General features: G+C 53.3%; 7 protein-coding genes across 7 annotated transcripts; 4 read left to right on the top strand and 3 right to left on the bottom strand.

The window, feature by feature from the left end:
- The first annotated feature begins 1782 nt into the window (after positions 1-1782).
- BO80DRAFT_425199 (glycosyltransferase family 69 protein) lies at positions 1783-3242 on the top strand. Its single transcript, XM_025719460.1, has one exon. The coding sequence runs from the start codon at positions 1877-1879 to the stop codon at positions 3179-3181; it is 1305 nt and encodes a 434-aa protein (XP_025575097.1). The 5' UTR covers positions 1783-1876; the 3' UTR covers positions 3182-3242.
- Positions 3243-3682: 440 nt separating this feature from the next.
- On the top strand, positions 3683-5911 carry BO80DRAFT_425198 (uncharacterized protein). Its single transcript, XM_025719459.1, has 4 exons — positions 3683-4022; positions 4081-4564; positions 4613-5196; positions 5264-5911. Exons 1-4 carry the CDS (start codon positions 3986-3988, stop codon positions 5788-5790), a joined length of 1632 nt encoding a protein of 543 aa, XP_025575096.1. The 5' UTR covers positions 3683-3985; the 3' UTR covers positions 5791-5911.
- A 545-nt stretch (positions 5912-6456) lies between these two features.
- Positions 6457-8392, bottom strand: BO80DRAFT_382070 (FAD-dependent oxidoreductase). The gene is made up of 2 exons (XM_025716873.1): positions 8033-8392; positions 6457-7977 (listed from the first exon to the last, which is right to left on the bottom strand). Exons 1-2 carry the CDS (start codon positions 8299-8301, stop codon positions 6540-6542), a joined length of 1707 nt encoding a protein of 568 aa, XP_025575095.1. The 5' UTR covers positions 8302-8392; the 3' UTR covers positions 6457-6539.
- Positions 8393-9081: 689 nt separating this feature from the next.
- BO80DRAFT_407080 (uncharacterized protein) lies at positions 9082-10758 on the top strand (the record flags this gene model as incomplete). Its single annotated transcript, XM_025717787.1, has 8 exons — positions 9082-9368; positions 9419-9486; positions 9546-9731; positions 9779-9842; positions 9892-9900; positions 9954-10036; positions 10094-10234; positions 10297-10758. The coding sequence occupies exons 1-8, from the start codon at positions 9155-9157 to the stop codon at positions 10756-10758; spliced, it is 1227 nt and encodes a 408-aa protein (XP_025575094.1). The 5' UTR covers positions 9082-9154.
- Positions 10759-11816: 1058 nt separating this feature from the next.
- On the bottom strand, positions 11817-12954 carry BO80DRAFT_502173 (NmrA/HSCARG family protein). The gene is made up of 3 exons (XM_025724311.1): positions 12710-12954; positions 12249-12660; positions 11817-12197 (listed from the first exon to the last, which is right to left on the bottom strand). Exons 1-3 carry the CDS (start codon positions 12881-12883, stop codon positions 11866-11868), a joined length of 918 nt encoding a protein of 305 aa, XP_025575093.1. The 5' UTR covers positions 12884-12954; the 3' UTR covers positions 11817-11865.
- A 554-nt stretch (positions 12955-13508) lies between these two features.
- Positions 13509-14527, bottom strand: BO80DRAFT_502172 (NAD(P)-binding protein). Its single transcript, XM_025724310.1, has 3 exons — positions 14067-14527; positions 13784-13992; positions 13509-13728 (listed from the first exon to the last, which is right to left on the bottom strand). Exons 1-3 carry the CDS (start codon positions 14509-14511, stop codon positions 13639-13641), a joined length of 744 nt encoding a protein of 247 aa, XP_025575092.1. The 5' UTR covers positions 14512-14527; the 3' UTR covers positions 13509-13638.
- A 450-nt stretch (positions 14528-14977) lies between these two features.
- Positions 14978-16007, top strand: BO80DRAFT_425195 (glutathione S-transferase family protein). The gene has a single exon (XM_025719458.1). The coding sequence runs from the start codon at positions 15077-15079 to the stop codon at positions 15767-15769; it is 693 nt and encodes a 230-aa protein (XP_025575091.1). The 5' UTR covers positions 14978-15076; the 3' UTR covers positions 15770-16007.
- The last annotated feature ends 667 nt before the right edge of the window (positions 16008-16674 follow it).

The following is a 16674-nucleotide window of genomic DNA, read 5'->3' as shown; positions in this document are numbered from 1 at the left end:
AGGGATAGTATACATGTGATGGGCGCCTTAGGTTCCTTGTTGGACTAAACAAAGTTATGCCGCGCCTTATGATCCGGTAAGTGTGAGCATATATTCCTGGAACGGATCGGTCAATTCCGGGCTGCATGCCTATATCTACAAAAATAGTCACAAGCTTCATCGGACGGGTACCAGAAGCTCAAAGTAGTGTCGAGCTCCAGGGGAAACACGAGAGGACATAATCGCGTGGCAATCAGATCCATTCACAAGCAAGCTCCCTACAGCCCTGTTCGTATGTCGATCATCAGATCCAGTAGAGCATGCGTTCACAGGCTGAGATACACTTTTAGGCCTCCTGAAATCGCAACAAGCTGAATAAAAACTCCCGAGCTTAGGGAACGTCTGAAACAGTAAGCCCGGTGCTTGTCGTCATTGGCTGGACACATTAAACTCAAGCCACGACCAGAGTATCTGTCTGGTACCTGCTAGGAATAGTCCGATACTCTAATTTGGTACCGCTGGATGAGCTGACACGGGAGTGGCTCGCACAGCCATCCTTAGTCTAACCTTGTTGGCGATTGGTCTTGTACAGCTCAGCAAACTTGCTTCGGTGTTGCCTATATGCCCAGTCAGCAATTATCTGAAGAGGAATGCAGATCAGTGGGCCAAGGGCCTGATGTAGCTGTCATATGCAAGCCGGTTGACCTGCGTCTAACTCTAATCAAACTTCTTCTCATTGGATCCTGCTGACTCGGTTACCGATCTTGAGGACTTTCTTGGCACGAGGTTCTGTTTACATCATGGGGGCGCAGAGTTCTGTAGCTAAGGCTTGTAGACGAGCTGGATTAGATCATGCCCGACTGCAGTGGTCCGTAGATACACACCTAGGAATATCTACTTGCTTGTATTGAGTGGATATCAAGTAAAGCTAGGGGCGCTTCTACAGATGAATCACTTTGTGGATAGTGGCAGAGGCTAGATCTCGAGCCACTTTTCTCGAAAGTGTATTATCTGTCAGCAATAGTCACCATATATTGGACCAGCCTGTTTCTGCAAGGCATCAGCACTTTACTGCTGCCTGAAGTCTTATTCAGCTCTACATATTGGATCCAGATGACTCATGCAGTGGTGAAAGTTTCGGCAAAACGGACTACTGCCTACCCATGGTCAATCCGTGAGTCCAAGCTGTACCCAAACGTATTCAATGGCGTGGTAATAGCGCATCCCTCGTTCCTTGATTGCAATCCACTCCCTGGGCTGTGTAGGTCCGAGTGGATACTGAGGCCGATAAAGGGGGCCCCACCAATCTCCCCACGATATGCCATCGTTTGTCTGATAAGCGATAGCGAAGCACTCTACTTCGTAGTTGACCAGTAGTACAGAATTCCCTGAGAGGATCATATTATGACAGCTACCATCCAGCATTTCCGAGTATCCCTGCTACCCGTAACCGTCGTCACTTTAAGCATGCATTGGCTGGTTCTCAGCAATTCACTTGGATAACTCGTTGACAAGGCTGACTGCACGCTGCCGTGGAGTGACGCGGTCCCTTGCCCGATAGGGTTTCGACCTGCAGGTGTCCCCACCCTACCTTGGCTAACCGCCAATGAAATCGCCACGGGTCCAGTGGGGGCCGGTATCATTGCGCGTCAATACCGTCCATACAGGGTGTACGACCCTGTCGGAGGGTTTGGAAGTGCTGCTGTCACCCGCTATGCCTTAGCGCTGCTGGGTATTACATCTGGGTCAAACGTCAGCAGTGTCATTCGCGTCCCAGGTCGGGCTGATTCGTGTAGATGTGAGCCCCTGCCACGTTGTTGTGGGCACAAATGTTCTTCAAAACCCAGCGAGACCCTCGTGCGGTTCGTTATTTCCGCTGCATGATGCCTCTCTCAGCATGGGCTCCTTCAGACTCCCTAAATTATGGAAACGGCTTTCGATAGTCATAGGGGCCCTGGTGCTTCTCTGTCTCTTTTATTCCTCGCCTGATGCCGGCTGGACGCAATGGCAGCCAGAAACGGCACATGTACCGGTCAGCGCGTGCGCCGGATTCGACTTCGCCTCAGTATCCCAAGACCTCCACGCGCGGATGAAGGCAGAAAGTGACTATGCCCCGGCGGAGATTGGCCAGTTCGTCTGCGGCATTGTCAACCACACCATGAGCGCATCCGCCCAGCTCGAGTGTCCACCCACCATCAGCCCGCGATATCAGTCCTTGATCCCCACCGGCATCGGACCATCCCCGGAAATAGCCTATTTCTTTGCTCTCAACCTGCACCAGGTGATACATATTATACTCCCGCTGATGGGGAGCATTCTCGAGGCGATCAGATATCTGGGACCGGAACACTGCTTTTTGTCGATTGTGGAGGGACGCTCAACGGATGGCACATATGAAATTCTGGCCGATCTGAAGCCAGAGCTGGATGCCATGGGAGTCCGCTATTATCTATCGCGAAGTTCGTTGAATCCGCTGGGTCCGGGCGAGGATCGCATCAAGGATCTGGCTGAGCTACGGAATATGGCCCTCGAGCCCCTCATCACAGGCGTCAAGCAGCGGGACGTCCCCTTCGGTCACGATCCTATGATCATATTTATCAATGACATTGGCATTTGTCCGGAGGATATTCTCGAGTTGGTCTATCAGCAGAAGATCCAATCGGCGACCATGACGTGTGCGTTCGACTGGAGGGAGGAGGGGGTTATTCACGATGTCTGGGTGTCGCGTGACCTGGCTGGCGATCTGTTCTTCGACATTTCCTCCGACGGACGCATATGGGACTCTCACAACCTGTTCTCTCATCATGAGGACAGTCGCAGGCGCTTCTCAAAGCATCTTCCGGTTCAGGTGTTCAGCTGTTGGGGCGGTATGGTCACATTGGACAGTGGGCCATTCATTGATGGTCTGGTGCAATTCCGCTATGCAGAAAAGGAGGACTGCTACCAGGGCGAGCCGACTCTGCTGGCTCAGGACCTTTGGCGGTTGGGCTTGGGGAAAGTGCTTGCCGTACCCGCCGTGAATGTGGCATACGAATATCGCTGGACATTGAGGGCCAAGCAAGACAAGGGCTATGTCCATGATATCGTCAACAGGCCGCGATATACCAATCACGACGAACTCGTGCGTTGGCAAAATGAACCGCCGGAAAAGATCAAATGCATGCCCAGTTGGGATCGACAGTCCTGGGTGGATGCTATTTAATGCCCGTAGCCTTTGCCTCCCATTTATCGGGAAGCCTTGTATCAATATTTTTGAAATCATGCATTTTCTAAACCCTGCCCCCACGATCGAATACCCTACCACGCGGCGGTCGGCGGTCGGGCCTACACAGTAAATACCTATCTACGTGGCCTGCAGCGACCCTTGCTAGTCTTCTGTAGCTGATATTGCGTTCCCTTGACCAGCCAATAAGCTAGTGGGTGATGAGATGCCCCGCCCTATTTGTGCCGCCGTCGCGATTAGTGCTGACCGAGTGGAACACACTTGGCGATTCCAGTCACGAACTGCATGTGACTTCCTGCGCGTGTAACCTGGTGCAGTCTTTGATTTGTGGTGACTGCCGTATCGATCTATTTTTATGGAACGTTAAGCAATCATGGCTGGTTACGCCCGGACGGCTGCATTGGCCCGGTTATCTAGCGGCCAAGTCCTAGGCCAATCTCGCAATTTCCCTGAGCTAGGAGCTGCGCCGCATTGACCAGGCTTATTCTTTGTTCGCGTGTGGACCCCGCCTGTTTAAATGGCTCGCGTCGGCCTCAGCGTTCCCCTCCGCATTCCCACGTTCGCTGGCAGCCGGCCTTCACCATGGGCCCCCAGCATCTTTACACGCTGGCGGATCAAGGGGAAGCTGAAGTGGAAGCCGAAACAAGCAGAGAGACAACAACAGATGCGTCTTCACTGCGAAAGAATGAACCGTATTCCGATGAGCCTCCGATAACCCCTTCCTCGATCGCATCCTCGTTGGAGAAGGGGACTACCGTCACATCGCGGTGGACCATCGGATGGATGACCCCAGGGTCTATTGTCACTTGCTTTCTTTTAGGTAGGATCAGGCCCTATATTACTTGTTGTGATTGCGATTTACTTATTATTCCCCCCAGCGGCCTCTCTGGCCTCCATGCACCTGGGCCTCTTTCATTGGCTGGACCAGCGGGAAGTCACCAAGACCATCAAGCAGCCCTATGTGACGGCGCTCTCAGTGGTCTTCGTCAATGCTTTTCGGACTTTTCTCGCCGCTGCACTGGGTATGTCCTTCATCCAGATGCTGTGGAAAGATTTACGCGCCCGCCCGATGCGCATCGGCGATCTCGATTCGTTCCTCTCCGTCTTGACCAACCCCCTCTACCTCGGGCAGGTACAACTCATAGGAGTAGCCCCGATTCCATTCATATGCGCTCTCATCTGCTGGTGCATTCCCATCGCCATGATCTTCCCTGGCGGCGCCCTGACCGTGGAGCCCAAGTCAGTGCACATCCAGACCAATCAGTCCGTTCCAACATTTGACCCGACCTTCGTGGGAAACGGGACCTTTCAGGGCATGATGGCGCAGGCACTATGGCAACCGGACGATTTTGACGCGTACAGGTCGGTAGCCTCCGATGGCAGCTTTTCTTAACTGACAATCATATAAAGCGGACCCACGAACAAGCTCACACGCGTCGCAAGACAGGCCATCATGGCCGGCCATTACCTCCCCTCATCCTCTCCCTGCGATACCGACTGCACATACACGATAAGCATGCTGGGTCCCAGCTTCGAGTGTCGCAACTACTCCTCCCCTGATCTGTACAGCTGGGTCAACAAGACCTACCCGCAGACTCAATCCTGGGAGTATCTCTACATCGCCTCAGCGGACTATGCTGCGCGCACCAACCAATCCGAATATATCCTCGACTTCGAGCTCCGCTGGATGCAGAACGGCGAGTATCAGAACCTCACCTGTCGAGCATACGAATCCACCTACACCCTGGACATCGCCTACACCGGCAGCACACAATCCATCGCCACGACCGTCCACCCCATCCGCCAGCTCAACAGCTCCGGTCTCTACGACGACTACGGCATGTACCCCCAAACCGGGACCAAGAATTCACGCATCAACGCAACCACAACCGGAGCCAGCGGCGGCAACGTCACGGACATCTACCGTCGGGCCAACCTCGCCGCCATCCAAGACTCACTAGTCCTTGCGCTGTCCGGGTACATCGATATATTCCGTAAGTCACCTCCTTCACCAGACAACCCCCACCACTCCGTAGCCATAGCACTACTAACACAGTAAAGTCCTCCACAACCAACCCACCGCCAACACCATAATCTCCCTCTCAAACCTCTACACCGGCCCCGCCTCCACCCCAACCTTCAACATCACCCCCATATCCATCCAATCCCTCCTCCAAAACATCACCCTCTCCCTCCTCACCCTCAACCAATCCACCACCCAAACAACCATCACCAACACCATCACCATGAACGTCTACACTTTCAACCGCCCCGCCCGGCTCATCACACCCTACTTCGTCTGTCTGGGCGTCGGACTCGCGTTCATCCTCTTCGGGGGACACGCGCTCGTGAGTAATGGCATTTCGGCCAGTATGACGGGCTTGTTTCAGACGTTGTGTACGACGAGGGCGAGTACACGGTTGGATGATCTCGCCGCGAAGGGGTGTTTGGGGGGGAGGGAGAATGTACCGGAGGATTTGAGGAATTTGAAGGTCATGTTTGGGGAGATAAGGGGGAGGGATGGGGTTCGGATGGCGGGGTTGGGGGAGGTGGAGGAGGTGGTGCCGTTGAAGAGGGGGGCGATTTGATTCAGCTTGGTGGTTGTGGATGAGTGGAGTGAATTGTTTAGATGTTGTCATCTTGAACGACTTTACTACGAAATCTAGAACTAATTAATACCTTTATTTTGTTATGGTATTCTTTCTTTCCCTGTTCTCGTTCTAAAAAACCGTTCATATCAACTACCAGCCTCTCGAAACATCGTAGCTACTACAATGCAATGGTTACTGTACACACTACACAGACTAAGAAATTCCAGCACAGGGCGGGAATAGATGCTCCTAAGATGCCATGTACAGTAGAACGGTTACTGGATATTATACTCGGACATTGTCCTATCCCTACCGACAAAATACTAACCAGAAGAAAATAGTCATGGTTGAAGATGGCACGTGGGTGCAATAGCGCCATCTATCGGACTTGTCTCGGCGACAAGATACCGTCTGTTGTCCGCCCAGCCAAGAACCCACAGAGACTGTATGATGTGGCTTTTGGTTCTAGCACAGGACGTTGAACGAGGAAACCTCTTTGGAGGCATTTACATCATCGTTTTGTTATGACTGTGCTGCGGTATTAAATAAGTTAAGATCTCTTTTCCAAATAAGATGGGTTCAGGGAGGCAACATATATAGTATACTACGACTGGCTAACAGTGTTGGTAATCGCATACAACCGGGCACACGCGCTCCTAGTTCCTGGGTTTCTTCTAAATTATAAACTTTAAGTAATCACGAGTCCACAACTCGACTATATACAATCATCATCTATGTACATTACCCTAAGCACGGCACAACCTTCCATCCTCCAACTGCGTCCAAGCATCGGAACCGACCGCCTTCAGAGCATAGAACAATCCATTGGGATCATACTTGTTCTTGACCGCCAAGAGACGATCATAGTTGGAGCCATAGAACGCCTTCTTCCATTCCGGCTGCTGAAAGTTACCCTCATTCATGTATGCTCCAGAGTTCGGAGACAAGGCCTCGAGCAAGGGGATATAGATATCGGTCATCTTGTTCTGCTCGACGATCATCTCATCCCGCGCATCCCATTCCCAGGGCGTGGTGAGAGTGGTATCGATCAGGGCGTCACGCCACGCGGGCAGAACCGCGTTGTCCACGTCGCCGGAGACGGAGTGGTTCACGTTCAGACCCACGCCGATGAAGGTGGCCCCGTCGGAGACGATCTTCCGGTAGGCTTCCGTCAGGGCGGAGGTGTTCTGGGTCACGACATCGCGGGGGATCAACCATCCGCCGTATTGGGCTTTGCCGACGGCGATCTCGGATTCCATGGTGTTGAATTGCTCCAGGTAGGTGTCGAATTCCTTGGCCACCAGGGTGTATTGGATGCCGAGCTTGGTGAGGCCGGCTTCGAAGGGAGCGACCAGGGAGCGCAGGGTGGAGAGAGGGATGCCCGGGCCGGTCAGAGGGGAGATGTAGAAGGTGGTGTTGGTGAAGTACCAGATGCTCATGACACCGGCGTCGACGATGCTGGGGAGGAGAGTGTGGTAGAGGGTGACGGCCTCGAAGAAGGTGTCCTGGCTGATGCCGGAGTTGGTGAAGGTCAGGTTCAGGCCGGAAGTAGGGGTCGAGTCGTGCAGCTTGGAGGTCATGGCCACCACCACACCGTAGGTACCACCGCCACCACCGCTCAGAGCCCAGTAGAGGTCCTTGTATTCGTTGTCACGAGTGGCGGTCACGAAGTCACCGGTGCCGGTGACAACCTCCCACGCCAGAACCTGGTCAGCGGCCAGTCCGTAGCGAGAGGAAAGAGCCGAGTGGCCACCACCTTGAGTGTATCCACCAGCGATACCGACGGACGAGCATTCGCCGCCCACAACCTGGTAGCCGTGGTTGTCGGCGAACTCGTACGCCTCGAAGCCCTGCACACCGGCGCCCAAGCGGACGGCCGGGCCGGTGTAGTGCTTGTCGGTGTAGTTGCTAATCAGGGTTCTCGACTTCAGGTTGTGAGTCCACACGCCCAGGGCTCCGGCGCCGGTGGACTTGCCATTGTAATCGTGTCCGGTGTTACGGATGACCAGACGGATGTTGTGGTCATCGGCGAAGCGGAGCGCCGCAGAGATATGCGCGGGGGTGGAGACGTTGACCGCGTAGTCGATGTAGTTGCCCATCGTACAGGGCTTGGCGACGGGGTGGAAGGGGTCGCAGGAGCCATTGGCGAACCATGGGGCCATGATGGAGCTGCTGGAGGTGTAGCTGGTGGGGTCTGTGAGTAGGGATCGGCAGGGGGGAGAGGGAAGGTAGGGCTTACTGGAGCTCGGGCTCGGTCCATTCTTCCTTCAGGACGGCGCAAACCGAGGCATCATAGTTGGGAGCATGGCAAGGCTTGCCCAAGGGGATGGTCTTGATGAGGCGACCGTCAATGGTCTGGTTGAACTGGTCCCATTCACTGAGGGAAGGCCAGCAGGCATCGCCGGGGAAACAGCGGCAGTTGGTGGTGTTGGTGCTGCTTCGGCTGCCAATGGCAGTGGCCGAGGCCGTAACAGCCAGCAAGCTGGTCCAGAGAGCGGGTTTGATCATGACGGCGGAATGGCGGGCTCTGCTCGGGGAATTGATCTGAAGCGACAGGGGGTGGCCATTTTATATCCCTCGGTCGTCAGATGTCGTGAAAACGGTTATCCGACCACCGGCCATGTGCCGACCACGATGGTGGAACTTACTTCTTGTGGAGTGGGCCTGGCTATCCCTGTTGTGAAGAAGATATTACCCAGGTTGCATGATTCCGGAGTGTTCCGGTAGGACATCCCCTGAAATTCTGGCAGTTAGGCAGAGAAGTTTCGTCTACTTTTGAGGCCGTTGTTTTTTCCTTGCCCACATCAGCTGCAGAATGGCTTTTCATTTGCTCGCACCACCGCGTGGCTTGGTTCTAGTGTTTGACGGGCTCGGAGAATGTCCAGGAAATAGTATGCAGCCCCTCCACCGGGGCGGCCGTCCTATCATGCCTCGAGATCGATATTGCTCGAGGGCCTTAGTCTCATCGCTTGCTGACCGGACGGTCCAGTCCGGTCAGTGGGCCCGCTAGGGATCCGATTCGCCGTTCCTGTGCGCTGACGAGATAGTGGTTGTCTCCACAGCGGGGCGTTAGGGTCTGGATGGTTTGCTGTCCGGTCCTGGTCTTAGATTTAGCTTCCAAGAAGTTGATCCATCGCGTAATACCCAAGGGGCCGTAAATTGCACGTCAGCAGCCAAGCAGCCACATGGTCGATAACGAATGCCGAGAAAATAAACAGGGGAAAAAAAGTCAAAATCTCACCTTAAGGTGCCGAGTCCCTAGTGTTGGGGGATCTCACCCTGCACCGTGTGTATCCTGCACATCCCTCCCTTCCTGTCTGTTGACTTTCCCTTCAGCTTCATCGACGGACAGCGGAATGCCATGACCTGGGTCCATAACCTCACCCGCCCCGACCCCCACAGCCATGTCGCGCGAGTCATTGCCATCTGCCTGGTCTTCAGCATCAGTGCAGTGATCGCCGTTGCGCTACGGTTGTATATCCGGTTGCACACGAAGCGCGCCCTTTGGCTGGACGACTATGCGGCGGTGTGCAGTGCGGTGTTGGGGATGGGGTATGCGGGAATCTCGGTGGCCCGTACGCTTCCCCTGAACTGAACCGATCGACCAGTGACACTGACGATCTAGAAACACGATATGGCCTAGGCCTGGACGCCGCTTATTTCCCGGATGAGAATGTGGTGATGTTCAGCAAGGTTGATGCCCCCCTCCCTGCCTCCATGTCGTTGAACCTTGACACCAATGACCGACTCAGATCCAATACGCCGGCGGCCCCGTGTACATTCTCGCTATCCTCTGCTTCAAAATCTCGCTTTTGACGTCCTACTTGCGGGTCGGGGGGTTCGTGGCCGCATATCGATGGTGTATCATCGCGGTGGCGGGAGCCGTGGTGATCAACCAAGTGGTGTTCACATTGCTCTTGACACTGGCCTGCAATCCGGTCAGTCTGTGCTGCCTCGTCGCGGATTCTCTCTAACAAATGGCTAGGTCGCGAAGCAATGGGACACAACTCTCCCCGGGAAATGCATTGACACGGTCGCTTCATACTATGGTATGTCCACGATCCCCCCCCTTCAGATTCCATGCTAACCAAACAACAGCCTTGGCCGGTAAATTCATCTGCTCCCCTTCCTAGATGACAAACCATAACCTAGATATTCAGGAACAAGTCTCGGCTTCGACATGCTCATTATTGCCCTCCCCCTTCCAGTCCTGTGGTCCCTGCAACTCCGCCATGCGCAAAAAGTTCCCTCCCCTCCTCCCTTCCCGCTCCCTCCGCCCATACTGACCGGTATCTTACAGGTAGCCCTAATCGCCCTCTTCGCTCTCGGATTCTTCATCACCATCATCCAAATCATCCGCATCTTTACCATCAAGAACCTCAAAACCTACACCGACAGTCAACCGATCGTCCTCTGGTCCGACGTGGAAATCAGTCTGGGAGTGCGTCCCCTCCATCTGCTCCCTCTGCCTTTTCCTCCGTAACAGATACTAATTCAACCCAGGTCATCATCGCCTGCGTCCCTACCTACGGTCCCTACTTCCACGCCTTCGCCTCCACCCTCACCTCCAGCTACAACACGCGTCGCCGCAAGCGCCACCCCTCGCAGAGCCAGACCCTCGACCCGGCCCGCTCGTACGCGCTGAGCGGGGTGCGTCGCACGCAACGCAACCAAAGCCGCATGCTGCCCTCTGAAACAGACGACCAGGCCGAATTCCTAGAGCTAGGGGAGAATACTGCTGGGCGACACAGACCGTGGGATAATTCGGGCGCGGTGACCACGACGATCGGACACGGGGATAGCGATAGCGATAAGAGGGGATCGGTGGGGAGCGGGAGTGCGAGGGGCAGCGGACGGGGAAGCGGGGAGGGAAGGAGAGAGGTGGGGAGGATGGAGGAAGGAGAGGAGGATGAGAGACCGTTGCAGATTCAGAAGGTCGTCGAGTTGGAAGTTCGGGTGGAGTAGTCCCCTACTACTCGTTTTCTTTTGTTATTGTTTTCTAGTCCCTATGATTTATTGCAGAGTGTTCACAGTGATGTGAATCTCGAGGCGGGAAAATTACCTAGAGCGGTTATCATCTAATTAATGACGCGTTATTATTGCTATTGCCGTGACGATCCGTTGCTTCATAGCCTGATTGGCACCATTGTAGATGCATCCATACAGCTTCTTCAGTGGAAACACGTGTGATTCTCAGGCACCGCAAGAAGGATTCTCGATCGGCAGAAGGAAATTACGATCTATCACCTCGAGACGAGTCAATGCTTTAGCGCATGCAACTATCGGACGTCCGACAGAGGAGGAGTCACCTACGCTGTGTACATATCTCCGAGGCAACCGGCTTATAGCTTATTGTCACTTAGCTCTGGCTAGTGTGACTATGTGAGAATCTAGTCTAATGTCTTACATCTAGTTTGTCAAAGGACTTTAGATTATATTAGTTATTCTGTAGTAAATGCTTGTCATGGTGTCAGCACATAATCCAGGCCTAGCCATCTTGGCGTCGCTAGTATATATTTAGATAAATGCGCTAGGTGCTGACAGGGATTCAGTTATTGGGTGGAGTACTCCGTATACGAGCTGCTCATGATAAGGAATCCTGTGATTGGATAACCCCTCACACGGGACTTACGGATATCCTCGCCAACTGGTGTCTCATGGTGACGCTGATGCTGTCGCGACCACACACTCGGGATTGTGGCGCTGCCACAGTTGTTCATTATTCAGCTTGCTGGATTCCAATTTTGGCGGTCCGGCATGTCGCGGAAGACCAATCATATCTCAGAGTTTACAACGAGAATCTTACAATTATCAAGGGGTTCAAAAAAAAACATTTCACGATTGTCGTGCTCGGGACCAGATCTAGGATACAGCGGTTTCTGCTGACTTGTGAAGACGGCGGTTACATATAGGTATGAGCATATTATTTGCTACTAGCATAATAACAGATTGGCTCAATTAGATAAACGTTGCCTATTCAAAAGTGTTCTTAGTTTAATATTAATAAAAAATAATACTTTTTTCAAAAGTAAAATGTACATTGCATTAATATATCCACCTAGCCTATCATATCTACCACTTTGCCTGGTTCCGCGAGACAAACTCCTCCCACTGAGTAGGCTGATCCTCCTTGTCGAGGAGTTCATGAGACGGCGTTAGAGACTCCCCAGCATAGTACCCCGGCTCCTCCAACAAGAGGATATTTTCCAGCATCTCCTGTGCGATCGGCGGAGGTAGGAAGGACTTGAAAATCTCGGCCGGGATAGTGACAGCCTGTGCCTTGTACCCGGTAACTTGCTGGAACTCCTCCACGATGCGACTGGGCGTGTAGTAGTCGGTGGCTGCGAGGATCCGCTGTCCGACCGTCGCGGGATAGTGCTTGAGCGCCGCTTTGACGAATTTACCTATACTCTAGATCAGTATATACGTTTTGTCATCTGGAGAAGACTTCTTACCCGTATCGCCAACAACATCAAACAAAGGCACCTGCGCCTTATCCACGTCAACCGGCCAAGCCAGCGTATAGGTATCATCCCGCTTATTCAGCATCTGAAAGAAATTGGACATGAACAGTCCGGCGAGAACAAAGGTCGCAGGGACCCCACTGGCGCGGATATACTCCTCGATGTCGGCCTTGCCGTCAAAGTGCGACACGTTGGGTAGGCGGCCCTCGCTGATCTCGGTGACATTGCGCAGAGAGGAGAAGATGAGATGCTTGACACCGGCTTCTTTACAGGCATCTGTCACGGCTTTCCCTTGGGCAACTTCCGTGTCGCGGCTCATGGTCTCCCAGAAGTTGGTGACGAAGAATACGGTGTCGGCGCCCTGGATGGCGGGGAGGGCGGATGACACTGAGGACATGTCGGCCTGTGGACTTGTTAGATGAAGTAGTCTGATTGACATGAGGGGTACATACCACGACTAGGTCAACGCCCTGATCGGCTAGTTTTTGGGCAGCTGGCTTGGAGGCATCGCGGGTGACACCGCGGATCTTGAATTGTTTGGATAGGTCCGGGTCGGCGAGGACGGCCTGGATTACCGAGCCGCCCTGGTTGCCGGTCGCACCGAACACAGTAAGAATCTTGGACATTGTGAAAGTTGGAACGAGCTTGAATGATGGGTTGTGAAGTTGATGTGGTTTTTTACGAGGACAGCCTTCGTATTTATATAGCTGGACAGGGACAATGTAATGTGCGGGGTAAGTAAGCTCGGGCTCCCAGGAAGGCCGAGCTGATGTAATCGCGGGGCGGCGATGTATCATCCATGACCGTGCCCTTCTTTCCCCTTCTCTCTCAAATGCAGTCAGACAAAGAAAGACTGGGTGCATTGCATAGAATTTATCCTTTAGAAAGAGTTCACCCTCAATGCGACCGATATAACCCGTGCGGCAAAAAGAAAGCCGTCCTGCATAAAGAACCCCGCGGCCTCGGTCAGTGATACGGATGCTGCAGCATACATGGAATCTACACGGACTAGAATTCAAAACCACACTGCGGCACTTGGAGGAGATTGTGACCGCTCCGTATCAAGATTAAAAGTGTCCCACTTTTGCCTTACTGACGTGTTCAACTAATCTGTGATCAGACGATCGAGGTACATGGCGATACCAAGGCTGTATCCGGCCCCCTATACTCATGCAGCTAAGAATGCTCGTCGCATCAATGAGTGGCTGGACGGGGTCAATGCCACGGAATAAATGGACTATGCTTCTTATTCGCGATGACCGTGATCAACTACTCTATTAGAGTTCGTGACTTTGTCTAGCAGGACTATACTTGGTAATGACTTCAATCTTATCACGTCGCCTATGAGGCGCTGACCCCGTGCATATAACAGTACCAGTCATCACCACGTCTCGCAGTACGGTCGCAGATCAATCTCATGGGTAAATGCGGACCGAGACTGGGTATGCAAGAACCAGTACGCCTCAGCAATCTAAACAAACCCTCATTAGCTGTCACCGCACAACCAGGTCTCGAAAGCAACTCACGCCTTTAGGGTCAATCTTCGCATCGGGTCGGTCATTCAGATACTCCTTGGTCTTTTCAGTGGCGATTATCCCGTCAATAATGGCATGCGCTACATGCACGCCCTTGGGGCCAAATTCTCGTGCCAATGACTGCGCCAGTGCCCTCACGGCGAATTTGCTCATGGCGAAGGAGCCCAGTCCGGATCCTCCTTTCAAGGCCGCTGTGGCTCCTGGATGTTCCGAAAGTCGTTCGTTAGCGGTTTCTTTTGTGTCTTTCACCCCAGCAGTCTAGATTAGAACTCACCGGTGAAGATCAGGGTTGGAGGATAGCCCTCAGTATCGTCCACCTCCTTCAAGAGGAGTGGAAGCACGGCTCGGGAGAAATTCGAGGCCCCTCGTGCGGTGGCCTCCAGACTGTCCAGGAAATCTGGCTGGTTCTCCAGAAACCCATTGCGGGTGAACTTGCTGGCTACATTGAAGATAGCAGCCGCCACACGTGGCTCGGCCCCAAAGTGGTCGCGCAGCTGGGTGAGGCTGGAGAAGAGCTGGTCGGTATGGGCGACATTGGCGGGAATGCCCAGAGCGGATCCGCCACTGCGATTGATTTCGTGCACCAACGGGTCGAGAGTGCTAGGAGTCCGCGCCAGAAGCACCACCGGGTATCGTTGAGCGAATCGTCTTGCCAGGGCGGCTCCTGTTCCGGGGCCAGCGCCCGCGATGATGGCGATGGGTTTGGTGGACAGGGGCATACTGATCCGAGGGGTGGGAATAGGGTTGCGGGCCGGACTGCGTTGCATTCTCACCCGCTTACTTATATGCTCGTTCGAACCTTGCTTAGTGTGGATCCAGGGATCTCGCGGTCATCGATGACGTTGCACAGCAGCATGGTTTTTCATGCGTGAAGAACCCCCTTACCCCACATATTGCCTTGGTGGATCCTCCGGATAAACACGACACGAGTTGTGGGTCAGGGTCCCAGTTGCGAAGGGGTCAGAAATTAGTACAACAGGGTCAGAGAATTTCCTGACACTGGATGAGCTCTATCACGTGGAAGACGCAACTAGTATCAGAAATCCTTTGAAGCTATCTAAGCTATTTTTCTAGCACCGGTCTGACACTATCACACTAATTTCTGACCTCTTCGGAGCTATATCTCCTTGTGGGTCCACTCCATTGTACTAAGGATATGCTTGGTAATCATACTCGGGCTTCGGTCTTTGGAAATGCGAACATCTGGCTATATGTTCAGCGAACATGGCCATCACATCCATTGGAGTCAATTCCTACATTCAATCACATCATCAATCATCCACCATGAGTACCTCCCTCCAGCCCATCAAAGTCTACGGCGGTTTCGGCCCCAACCCGATGAAAATCTCCATCATCCTCGCCGAACTCAACCTCCCCATCGAGCCCATCCCCATTGAATTCAATGAAGTCAAACAACCCGCCTACGAAGCCATCAACCCCAACGGCCGACTGCCCGCCATCGAGGATCCCAACACAGGCCTCACCCTCTGGGAATCCGGCGCCATCATCGAGTACCTGATCGAAACCTACGACACCACCCACAAACTCAGCTTCCCTGCCGGATCTCACGAGGCGCATCAGGCCCGCCAATGGCTCCATTACCAGATGTCGGGCCAGGGGCCGTACTATGGCCAGGCGGTGTGGTTTGCGCGGTATCATCCTGAGCGCGTCCCGAGTGCCGTGGAGCGCTATGTGAATGAGATTAAGCGGGTCTCGAAGGTGCTGGATACGTGGTTGGCGACGCGGGAGTGGTTGGTTGGGGAGAAGATGTCCTATGTTGATTTGGCGTTTGTGCCGTGGCAAAATGGGGCGCGGAAGATGTTGGTCGAGGAGGGCTTTGATCAGAGCCAGTATCCGCATTTGACGCGCTGGTTGGAGAGGATGAATGAGCGGCCCACGGTGAGGGAGTTGACGGCGAAGCAGGATGCGATCATGGCGGAGAAGTCGAAGAGTATGGCGGCGGCGCAGAAGAAGTAGATCCGGTTAGAGAAATGGAATAGAGTTAGGGTTGCATACAGAGGGGAGGATTAGTAGCATGTGATGTCACCTTCCTTTCCCTAATGTACGATATAAACCAGGAGCCAGGTCACCATGGCCCTAGCTTGAACAAGAGTCTGCGGGTGGTTGGCGAAGGTGAGGCGGGGAATGAGGCAACAAGTTGGCGGGAGTATCTGGAGAACCTGCTGTGCTGGCGATGGACACTCATTGAGGGCGAATTATGTTGTTAATAATTGCATCAGACTTGGTGCCATGAGTGATGTTGATTACTGAATGAAGACTGTAATCTGTCAGCCTCGGAGTTGATCTCAATGCCGAATTACTAATTCTCAGGCATGCTCGGCGGACTTGGCAGATTTCTCACCCATGGGAAGAAAAGAGAAGAATTCTCAGGTAGTGCTAGTTCTTTGCTTGGAATTGACAACAGTACGGAGTATTTTCATAATGAATTCAGTTTCAACGATAGCGGATAGAACTATCCGGATCACCGCCTGCTCTTACCCTCCCGGAGAAAGTTCACACCCGGGTCCACTTCAACTCTGGATACCGATCAAGCTTACCCGCGCCCGAGGAAATATTTTCCATGTATTGCATTCCCTGCCAGGCGGGCATGACCTGATCCTCGTCCCTAAATGGCCTTAACGCCCGGATAAGCCCCTCCAATACGACGAGTGGAAAGAGAGGTCGTGGGTTAGTCACAGGTTTGTACAATTATTCTCACTTGAAACATCTCAGCACTATTATAGAGTTTATTTTCTAGATCCTTGCGTATCCTTGCCACCGGTCGATTAATCCCGATTAGCTATGTACTACAATGTCGCGTTCGTTAGCATAAAGTCAGTAATAAGCCGCATCTCGGACGGGTACAGAGCCGAGGTCCACTG

The sequence above is a fragment of the Aspergillus ibericus genome (assembly GCF_003184845.1).
Source record: "Aspergillus ibericus CBS 121593 unplaced genomic scaffold BO80scaffold_20, whole genome shotgun sequence".
Classification (NCBI taxonomy): domain Eukaryota; kingdom Fungi; phylum Ascomycota; class Eurotiomycetes; order Eurotiales; family Aspergillaceae; genus Aspergillus; species Aspergillus ibericus.
Note: the sequence above shows the minus strand (reverse complement) of the source record. Positions and strands in the feature narration are given on the sequence as shown.

What these genes read in the sequence shown, in the direction of transcription:
- BO80DRAFT_425199 (XM_025719460.1), top strand. Translation starts at nt 1,877, where the DNA reads ATGGGCTCCTTCAGACTCCCTAAATTATGGAAACGGCTTTCGATAGTC.
- BO80DRAFT_425198 (XM_025719459.1), top strand. Translation starts at nt 3,986, where the DNA reads ATGACCCCAGGGTCTATTGTCACTTGCTTTCTTTTAG. An exon ending in TGTCACTTGCTTTCTTTTAG is followed by an intron (nt 4,023 to 4,080) that starts GTAGGATCAGGC and finishes TATTCCCCCCAG; the next exon opens with CGGCCTCTCTGGCCTCCATG. An exon ending in CGGGTACATCGATATATTCC is followed by an intron (nt 5,197 to 5,263) that starts GTAAGTCACCTC and finishes AACACAGTAAAG; the next exon opens with TCCTCCACAACCAACCCACC.
- BO80DRAFT_382070 (XM_025716873.1), bottom strand. Translation starts at nt 8,301, where the DNA reads ATGATCAAACCCGCTCTCTGGACCAGCTTGCTGGCTGTTACGGCCTCG. An exon ending in TGGACCGAGCCCGAGCTCCA is followed by an intron (nt 7,978 to 8,032) that starts GTAAGCCCTACC and finishes AGACCCCACCAG; the next exon opens with CTACACCTCCAGCAGCTCCA.
- BO80DRAFT_502173 (XM_025724311.1), bottom strand. Translation starts at nt 12,883, where the DNA reads ATGTCCAAGATTCTTACTGTGTTCGGTGCGACCGGCAACCAGGGCGGC. An exon ending in AGGGCGTTGACCTAGTCGTG is followed by an intron (nt 12,661 to 12,709) that starts GTATGTACCCCT and finishes ACAAGTCCACAG; the next exon opens with GCCGACATGTCCTCAGTGTC. An exon ending in TGATGTTGTTGGCGATACGG is followed by an intron (nt 12,198 to 12,248) that starts GTAAGAAGTCTT and finishes TCTAGAGTATAG; the next exon opens with GTAAATTCGTCAAAGCGGCG.
- BO80DRAFT_502172 (XM_025724310.1), bottom strand. Translation starts at nt 14,511, where the DNA reads ATGCCCCTGTCCACCAAACCCATCGCCATCATCGCGGGCGCTGGCCCC. An exon ending in TCCAACCCTGATCTTCACCG is followed by an intron (nt 13,993 to 14,066) that starts GTGAGTTCTAAT and finishes CGGAACATCCAG; the next exon opens with GAGCCACAGCGGCCTTGAAA. An exon ending in CGAAGATTGACCCTAAAGGC is followed by an intron (nt 13,729 to 13,783) that starts GTGAGTTGCTTT and finishes GGGTTTGTTTAG; the next exon opens with ATTGCTGAGGCGTACTGGTT.
- BO80DRAFT_425195 (XM_025719458.1), top strand. Translation starts at nt 15,077, where the DNA reads ATGAGTACCTCCCTCCAGCCCATCAAAGTCTACGGCGGTTTCGGCCCC.